Source organism: Pinus tabuliformis, chromosome 2_1, assembly GCF_031772625.1.
Source record: "Pinus tabuliformis cultivar Carrire ecotype Pingquan chromosome 2_1, CPIR1, whole genome shotgun sequence".
NCBI classification, from domain to species: domain Eukaryota; kingdom Viridiplantae; phylum Streptophyta; class Pinopsida; order Pinales; family Pinaceae; genus Pinus; species Pinus tabuliformis.
In genome coordinates this window covers 593,218,697-593,228,778 of record NC_142299.1, presented here as the reverse complement: position 1 = coordinate 593,228,778, position 10,082 = coordinate 593,218,697, and the positions used below count along the sequence as shown (strand labels likewise).

The following is a 10,082-nucleotide window of genomic DNA, read 5'->3' as shown; positions in this document are numbered from 1 at the left end:
CTCGGGGATTTTCCTTCTCGAGGGGTTTTGCCCAACGATGCGCTAATCACACATCAGAAACGGCCTCTGTTTTCCAATCCAGATTTCCTAACTGCCAGTTTGCGTCATGCATGGTATTCATGGGCCTCGATCAGTGTGCTTAAACCGAGGTCGTCATTGTTCCTTGCTGGCTACAAACTGCCACTGTCTAGAGGTCTTCCTGATAACTCTTTGTTCACAAGTTTTGAAGTCTGTCATGATTTTGATACAGTGATAGCACTTCGAGAATTTTTTTATGGATCCAATTCAGATCATGGCCTTGCCACTGAAAAAGTTTTTGGAACACCAAAAGTTGCTTTTCAAGCACAACTAAGTGAGGGTACAATTGTCTCACTTGTCTAATCTCTATCCACTTTGCACTGCTCAGCTTTGAACCCTTGAGCCCAACTCTGAGGTACTCAACATCTCCCCTGCACGTCGTCCTCACCTTCCTATCCATAACTGTGTCTTCCTGCAATTCATTAAGATATTAAGGTAACAAGTCATCAATAGAAGGAAATTGACTCTACTCTTCGGGATCTTCAATTAGTGAAGGTTCAAACGATCTCAAGCAATCTGCATTTACGACTGAGTAGATGTACATGTAAGCTGGTAGATCGAGGTGAAAGTCATTCTCACCAATCTTCTCAAGTATCTTAAAGGGTCCATACCTAATAGGGTTTATTTTTTTACCTTCACCTTGCATCTTGTCCTTACTGATATGTAGCCAGACTTGGTCACCAACTTGGAAACTATGCTACATCCGATGCTTGTCATGCCTTGCTTTGTATTTGGCTTGGCTCTTTTCCAGCTATTCCTGTACTGCCTGGTGGATCTCTTGGATCTGTTCAATGAACCTAGTTTCCCTATCCACATCACTGTGTCCCTCAGCCGTGGTATCTTTACCAAAGACAAAATCCAAAGGAGACCTTGGTGTGAAACCAAAACAGGTTTCAAAAGGAGATCTTTGTGTAGAAGAATCTTTTGCTCTGTTGTAAGTATGCTGCACATAACATAAATGTTCATCCCAAAACTTAGGATGTTTTCTGCAACATCCCATGAGTAATTGGATCACTGTCCTATTAACTACTTTTGTCTGGCCATCAATTTGTGGATGGAAAGCTATTCTTTTTCAGTTTGGTGTCCATCAGTTCCCATAGACTTGAAAAAAACTTTCCCACAAATCGGGTGTCTCAATCAAATACAATGGAAGTGGGTAATCCAAAATGAACTCATACATGTTGAAAGAATAGTTTTGCAGTTTGTTCAGCTGTAATCTTTTTATTACAAGGTATTAAAATACACATTTGGCTGAACCTATCCACAAAAAAATACATATAATCATGACCTTTCCTAGATTTAGGTAGTCCTCCAACAAAATCCATGGAAACACTTTCCCAAGGATGAGAAGGAATTGGTAATGGAGTGTACAAGCGTACTTTTCTATTGTTGGGCTTGCTTTTTGCACACATAGTACACACTCTTACATATCTAGAAACTGTCTCGTTCATTTTTTTGCCAATAACAAAATATTTGTAGCTGTGCAACTGTTTTACTTACCCAAAAGTGACCCGATATTAGATAAGTGTGTGCTTCTCGAATTATCTTTACTCTTTCAGTTTGTGGAATGCATAACTTCCCACAATGGTATAAGAGTGAGTCCTTTACATGATAATCCAATTCTTCTACTCATTTTCCTTGACTTAAAGTTGCATATACATCTTTAAAGTCTATATCTTGAGCACATTGTTCAATGTAACTCGCATGTAACACAGAATTATGCTTAAGTATAGTAGATGCATTTATAATGGGTCTAGATAACATATCTGCAACTTTGTTATGTATGCCCTTTTTATATCTAATGACTAAATGAAACTGTTGTAGAAAACCCATCCATCTATAGTGCCTTGATTACTACAACTTAGTTTGGGAGTGTACATATTGAAGTGGTTGATGATCAATATGTATTATTGTCTCTTTGCCCATTAACTGATGTTTCCACTTTTTCACACTCTGTACTAATGCATACAATTCTTTATCATATGTAGGATAGTTAACTACTACAGCATTAAATGTCTTGGAATGACAACATATTGGTTTACCGTGTTGTGTCAACACTGCTCCCATGGCATAGTCACTGGCATCCATTTGGATCTCAAATGGTCTTTGAAGATCAGGCAGTGCTAGTACAGGTGTTGTACTAATATTTTCTTTCAAGATGTCAAAGGCTTTCTGTTATTTTCCTCCCCACTGAAACACTTTGTTCAATCCTGTTAAGGCATGTAAGGGAGCTGCAATTGAGGAAAAGTTAGAAATGAACTTCCTCCAATATTGTGCTACTCCTAAGAAGCTTCTAACTTCTGTAGCAGATTTGGGTTTAGGCCAGTTCACAATGACTGCCACCTTAAAGGGATCTATCTTCAATTCACCACCCCCTACTATATGTCCCAAATAATTCAAAGATGTTTTGCCAAATTCACATTTTGAGAGTTTAACAAAAAAAATTTCTCTTTTCAAAACATCTAGTGTCTGCTTAACATGCTTTAAATGTTCTTCCCATATTTTGCTAAATATCAGAATGTCATCCAGATACAAAATAATAAAATCATCAAGAAAAGGTCTGAGTACATCATTCATTAATCTCATGAAAGTAGCAGGAGCATTAGTTAACCCAAAAGGCATAACCAACCACTCATACAATCCCTGCTTTGTTTTCAAAGTAGTCTTCCATGCATCTTGTTCTACAACTCTGACCTGATGGTATCCACTATGCAAGTCTAGCTTGGAAAAATAAACAGCTTCTTTCAATTGATCTAAAAGATCATCGATGTGAGGAAGGGGATAACAATTTTTTTATTGTTATCTTATTCAATGCTCGGTAATCATTGCACATTCTCCACGAGCCATCTTTCTTTCTCACCAAAATGATTGGTGACCCACATGGTGATGTGCTAGGTCTGATGAACCCTTTCTCGAGCAACTCCTACACTTGCTTCTTTATTTTTGTGTTCTCTAAAGCGGACAACCTGTACATTCCAATGTTAGGCAATGGAGCATCTTGCTGCAAAATAATATCATGCACTATTTCCTTTTTGGGTGGCAAACCTTTAGGTTATTGAAACAAGATATCATACTCTGAAACAACCTTTTCTATATCAGCTTGTTTTTTATATTACGGCCTTCAAATACATTGGTTTTATCAGGTTTCTTTTCCTTTACAATCATCAATAATAGTTGTTTGCATGAATTTATCATTCTTTTCATCTGCCCTGAATTTATGAGAGTATAATTATTCTTGAGCTTATGAGCTCTTAAAAAGTATTCGATTCCATCTTTAACAAGTAGACACTTTTTCTCATCTATATAGAAAATAGCTTTTATGTCATACAAGTAAGGACATCCTAAAACAATTCCACATATATCCAAAGGAATTATGTCTAACTCAACCTCATCTACAAATGTTGACCCAAAAGAAAATTTGAGTTTGCATTGTCTAGTCGCTTGTAGTTGTGCTTTATCATTTAACCATCCTAACGGGTATGGTTTCTTGTGAGGTGTAGTCACTAATCCCAACTTCTTTACAACTGCTTCAGAAATTAAATTTACTTGTGAGCCACTATAAAACAAAGTATCAATCTTTTGATGTTTGGAAATAACTCAAATATGGAAAAGCTCATGTCTTTTTCTCTCATTTTCTTCATCAATAGTAGAATTACTAGTAGACGCTTCAAAACTCTTACCTCTTATACCTATGGCTGCAATAGTTGTTTCATCTCCTGAGTCTGACCCCAAGTCTTTTTAAATAGCTGTAGCAGTCTTCTTCTTCTTTCCCTTGAACTTCTTAGGTCTCAGCTCTGGATGCAAAATCCAACAGTGCTCATCATCATGCTCATCCTTTTTACAACGAGTGCATGAAGCCTTACTTTACTGTGTACTGTTAGCCTTCCTTGCTTTCCATTTCTGCTTTCCTTTCTCCTTATTCTTGCTTGCAGTGGGTTGGGATGATCCCCCAACTTCTGGACTTCCATTCATTCCTCTAGCTTCTAGATGAGTAGCTTGTATGGATACCTCATCTATACTAGTGGGATTAAACATGAGGATAGTATGCCTCATGTAGCTGTGTTGACCACCAATGTACTTCAACAGAGTCTCAGGTGAGTCTAATGAGATTCCTAGAATCAATGCTCTCTTTCTAAATTCTTGAGTGTATCCCTGCACACTTTGACCTTTCAATTGTCGAAGAGTTTACCAGCTCATCATGGCTTGCTGCATGTAGGCCAATGGATAGAACTACTTTTTGATTGCAGAAACAAATTCACTCCAAACAGACATACTCTTACCATGTCTCTTCAAGTCAGCGTGGGTCATGCCTTCCCACCAAACCAAGGCAGTGCCTCCAAGGTGTAGGCTTGCCAGCTGAATCTTGCTCTTTTCTGAATTGATATTCTACACTCTGCAATAAACATCAATTTGTCTAATCCAATTGTTCAACTTTTCTACATTCAACTCTCCATCATATATAGGTAAATCAAATTTGAAATCTAGTTTAATCAAAGATGCCTTCTTTTTATGTTCAGGGCTATTAGGAGGTGTGAGAAAGCTTTCTTCTTTCCCCTTGCCTTTTGAGTGGGAATGGAAGTGAGACTCATCTTCTCCTTTGTCTTGTTTGGAGGCTGATGAATCTTCATCTTTTTTTTTTCTAAAGTCCCTACACATTTCCTCTACCATGGAATTGATGGCTAGGAAACTATCTATGAATTGAGGGTCTGGCCCCATAGAACCTTCCTCTGACATAGTCTTCCGAGGATAGACTATCCCAATTTCAGGATTATTTTCTACCAACTCTCCTTCTCTTAAATTGAGCTTTGATCTAGTTAGCATTCAACAGCTAAATCCAACACAATCTTGTCTAACCTTAACAACCCTGAGCTCTGATACCAGTTGATCTGAAAATAACTTTTGAGTGATCTTAATTAATTAATTAATTAATGAAGGTATTACAGACTCATGTGCTGGTGTGTGTCTATGTTATCTTAGGCAACAGATTGATCAAATTACAAAATACATAGACACTGGAAAATGGAAAGCGGCAAGAGAAACACAATAAGAAAACACAAGAACACAACAAATTAATAAGGAGTTCACCCAATCCTCTTGGGCTACATCTCCGGTCCAACTTTGAGTGGTGGCCTTTTCTTATTATGTCTTTAAAACAAAGTTTTTACAATGAGGAGCTCAATTTGAGTCTTTTGAAACAGATGATTCTTAGCAAGGTGGTTCTTGGATTCCTTAAGCCACTAGAGTGCACAGACTCTTCCTTGCCAAGTCTTGACCTCAACTGGTCTTGAATGGGATGAGTCCAATTTGGTACCCAATTCTCGACAGATATCCTCTCAGGGATTGCTCGAACCTCTCAAGCCTTCTTTCTGCCCGATGCTACTTTACTCTGCAGGTTAGCTTGGCTCTCTTTTTTCTGCTTCTTGCTTAATCTCTATTTTTTCTCTATGTCTCATTGTATCCTTCTTTCTTACAGTGCTCTCTTTGCGCTCTCTTTTGTTTCTGTCTGTGTCCGTTCATGGCTTAAAGCCAATATGGCTCATGACTATTCGCTTCCTCTTCCGCCCCTTCAGATTGTCTATTGTTGTTTGCTTGGAGTTCCCTGCCTCTGCATCATTGCAAATGTCTCACAGGGAAGCGACCACTTGTCCCCTCGCGAACTGCGCCAGCTCTTACTCAAATAGTTCGGTATTTCAGTTACGCTATGTAATGATTCATCCTCCAACTCAGCAGTCAAATCAGACTTCAAAGTTTATGTGCCGTAGTTTATTTTCACTTCAGATCCGGTTTCTCATCGGGCGCAATCTCCACTGTCAGATCTGGAGCCCCCAGATCCTATGGTGTTCATTCTTATCACGCGGTTGACTTGCTCAACCATTAGCCCACAATGAGAGGCGGTTTTCTCTGTCATCCGCTGGACACGCGTCGTGCAATGTATGGAATCACTCGTTCCGTACCAAAATCGCTTACTGCCCAGCATGCCTCCGATATTCTGTCGGTTTTGGAGCAGGTGGCTTGCCTTTTTCCCTAGCGCTTTCCCTACGGTTTCTCGGCTTCCCATGCGACTGAGTGCTCGGGGATTTTCCTTCTCAAGGGGTTTTTCCCAATGAAGCACTAATCACGCATCAGAATCGGCCTCTGTTTTCTGATCCAGACTTCCTAACTGCCAGTTTGAGTCTTGCGCGGTCTCCATAGGCCCCGGTCAGTGCACTTTGACTGAGGTCCTTGTCGTTCCTTGCTGGCTACAAACTGCCACTGTCCAGAGGTCTTCTTGATAGCTCTTTGTTCACAAGTTTTGAAGTTTGTCATGATTTTGATACAGTCATAGCACTTTGAGAATTTTTTTATGGATCCAATTTGGATCAGATAACCCATGGTATTTTAACAAAGCCTATTCATAATTTCATAATGTCAATGGAAAAATGGGGATCAATATCCCTGGTCAGGAATTGTGTCATATTGTTATAAAATATTTCCATTCTTAAATAAGTTATGCTTTTTGAGCATGTGGTATTGATAAGCCGTGGTATTGTAACAAAGTTTGTTTACAAGTTAATAATATCCATGGTAAAGTGTGGGTGAATATCCATGGTTAAAAATCTTTTCATCTTGTTATAAAATATTTTGATTACCAAATAAGTTATGTTTGTTGTGCATGTGGTATTGATAAGGCATGGTATTGTAACAAATCTTATTTAGAAGTTAATAATACATATGGTAAAGTGGGGGTGAATATCCATGGTTAAGAATATTTTCATAATGATATAGAATATTTTGATCGTGAAATAAGTTATATTTTTTGGGCATCTGGTGTTGATAAGCCATGGTATTGGGCCATGGTATTGTAACAAAGCCTATTTTTTACAAGTTAATAATATCCATGGTAAAGTGGGGATGAATATCCATGGTTAATAATCTTGTATTGTTATAAAATATTTTGGTTGTGAAATAAGTTATAGTTTTTGGGCATGTGGTATTGATAAGTTGTGATAAGGCCCGTGGTATTGTAACAATTCCTATTTACAAGTTAAAAACAAAATCAAAATATAACAAATTGAATTTTATTATTTTTACTACTTTAACCTTTTATTATTAATTGAGCCAATATTTAAATGTTTACAATCATCCAGATACTAAGGTATCACTTTTATTTTTCTTATTTTTTATTTTAAATAAAGTGATATTTAAAATTGTTTACCTACTTACATTGCACCATTACAATAAATAACCATTACAATAAATAAAAATGATAAACAGATAATCTCAAGTAATAATAAATAGAAAGTGAATATATTATATAGGATTTAAATCTTAAAAAAAACGAGTTCTTCAAATAAACTCTTTATCTGAACCATTAACTAGAAAAAGGTTATATAATTCTTGTTTTGCTCTTAATCCATGAGTTTTGAACCTGTTCTAATAATATTAACTGGAAAAAGGTTATATAATTCTTGTTTGGCTCTTAATCAATGAGTTTTGAACCTGTTTTAAATAATATTCTGCCTCCATAATTAAAACACTTCAGCCAGATTCCCAATTGAACTGCATAAAGAAACCATTTCCTCAAATACACTATTCAGATTAATTAGGAAACGTTGACATAAATATTTAATGAATCCACTTCATCTTTGCGATGCTATTTTGGTATTCCTGTCGAAATATTACTGTTAGAGTCTTCGCCATCGCATGGGGCTTTCACGTCCTTTGCTTTGCCCCAGAGCGTAGTATAAAGTCCCAGAATAATCAAAATTGCAGCCACCACCCTACAAATATTCAGCATCAATATCACTAGATCAGAATTATAAAGTCCCAGAATAATCAAAATTGCACCCACCACCCTACAAGTATTCAGCATCAATATCACTAGATCAGAATTGCGTTCACCGCACTACACATTTTCAGCGTCAACATCAACAGGATACACACTGTTTCGAATCTTTACAAAATCAGAAGTGGTCATGTGCAGGGATGAGGTCAAATACGCTATTTTTGAGTAATATTTCAATCGCTGCATGATAAATATAAATGGAAATGATCGAAATATATTGTTGCTCACCTTCCCAAATGGAGATTCACATGAATAATGAGAAGCTCCATGATTGCAGTGCAAATCGTGGCTAGTGGGTTGAATATTGCTACGAGCACAGGCCCTCTCTTTCTTATGCTCCAAGCTATCAAAAAAATCACCACTGAAGAACCTACCATGCCCTGAAACATTGAATGTATTTATCAATCAAACCATGTACTAAGGATTGTTCTAATTAATGTGTTGCTGCTGTATTTAATCTGTTATGTCGTAACAACTTTTTCTTCCAACAAACAATTTGTGTTGAGTATCATGATGCTTACCGCATATACAATACTAAGAAGATCAATAATCCATCCCATAGGCCATACATTCGACTTCTTACTTACGAAAATAATACCAAGCAGAGCTGATTCTACTGCATTAACAACATTCAGGAGTGTTGTTAATGATAGCTGAGCCGGGTACCTTTTGAGGCCATCCTTAAGTCGATTGTAGATTTCTGGAATACTTCCAGATCTGATGGACATGGGCGCTGTTAAACTGTCAATTTTTTGACCACTTCCATGTCTCTCGGATCCCAGAATATTCAGTAAATCTACCATCTACTTAAGCTCACAGCTTGATCACATGTGCCTGTGTTGAGTTTCACCAATCATACCATTGACAGTGAAAGAATTATAAGCGGAATAATATCAATGGAATAGGTAGATAAAACTGGAAATGTAAGTAAAGGTTTTAAGGATGACCTGAAAAGCAATATAGGCAAACCAAACCACAACGGCCACAAAAACCAGGATGGAGCCTAGTACAATATTAGGCTTAGATTTGTAAGAGATTTGATGGCTTTTCGCACCAGGGGATAAAAAATGAAGTTCGGGTCCCCAGTATAAGTCATGAGCATTGCACCAGTAACGCTTATAACTGTGCCCACAACTTTTGCTTGTCCTCTTAAACTTCTCGGATTCACTTTCTCATGTCTAGTAAAACAGGCAGGTTGAATTAGCATCATGCCCAATGGTAATCCCATGACATGCAGTATTGTAAATTAAAGAGCTGCAGAATTCATTTGATAAATAGAATGGAATTTGACGGCTTGGGATGCAGTGCAATTTCCAAAACTTAGTTCATCTGGCATAGTAAAATCAACGTAACAACTTCTACCTTCGAAGTGTGGCTATTACAAAAGATAAAACGGGAACAAGATTAAATGCTGCCGCAGTAAACGCGGAAGAAGTGTAGGGCAATCCTGGAATGTAGCAATTATGAGTGATCGCGATTCTGTAACAGAAAATCAATCAAAATTGATTTATATTAATGCATTGTAACACTGGTCGGACATTGCTGGTAAATCTATTCCAAATACCAAATTCCAGAAGCCGGAGTTGGTAGGCCTTGTTTTCATGTTACTTGTATTTTCTTATACGAAAGACTGGACTTATGAGTGAAGCTTCCAGAAAAAATTATAAAAATTTGATGACGAATAAATGACATAGTATGCAGAGTAGTAGGAATGACACGATATTCTAGATGTGGAATATTACGATGTTATTTCAGTAGATTATGTGATAAGTATAGTGATAAGAGATATGACGAGGTGGGTTGTATTGAGTTGAGAACTATCAAATATTTTGAAGACATTTTTCTTTGGTCTGATTGTTTTACCAACATCCAATAGTGCCCAACTCCACTTCACATCCTTTGATCATGAGGTTCTAGGAAAAGGTTCCTCGGAGCTTCCGGCCTAGGTATCTGCCATAACATTGTTTCACAAGTGAACCCGATCTACCAGTATTCATTAGAGAATAGCAAGTGTTCATGGAACTAGGTCATATGGAGGTAAAGGTGTAGCACCCAAAGGTTTCATGCCTTACGATAAGGACAATTTTAGAAAATTCACAAAGTTATATCCATGCGACACCTGATATTCAATATCTTTCCCGTATTGAGTCTCATATAATGGATAAGTTGTTGTCTGGTG

The 10,082-nt window shown here is 37.4% G+C and overlaps 1 protein-coding gene across 1 annotated transcript; it reads right to left on the bottom strand.

The window, feature by feature from the left end:
* Nucleotides 1–7,711: 7,711 nt before the first annotated feature.
* LOC149201854 (WAT1-related protein At1g21890-like) lies at nt 7,712–8,706 on the bottom strand. The gene is made up of 3 exons (XM_089401390.1): nt 8,425–8,706; nt 8,132–8,283; nt 7,712–7,838 (listed from the first exon to the last, which is right to left on the bottom strand). Exons 1-3 carry the CDS (start codon nt 8,704–8,706, stop codon nt 7,712–7,714), a joined length of 561 nt encoding a protein of 186 aa, XP_089257516.1.
* Between the last annotated feature and the right edge of the window lie 1,376 nt (nt 8,707–10,082).

Bases quoted from the DNA above. Each gene is read 5' to 3' on its own strand.
- LOC149201854 (XM_089401390.1), bottom strand. From the start codon at position 8,706: ATGGTAGATTTACTGAATATTCTGGGATCCGAGAGACATGGAAGTGGT. The intron at 8,284-8,424 runs GTAAGCATCATG...TCAATGTTTCAG, and splicing joins TTCTTAGTATTGTATATGCG to GGCATGGTAGGTTCTTCAGT. The intron at 7,839-8,131 runs GTGAGCAACAAT...GAATATTTGTAG, and splicing joins GTGAATCTCCATTTGGGAAG to GGTGGTGGCTGCAATTTTGA.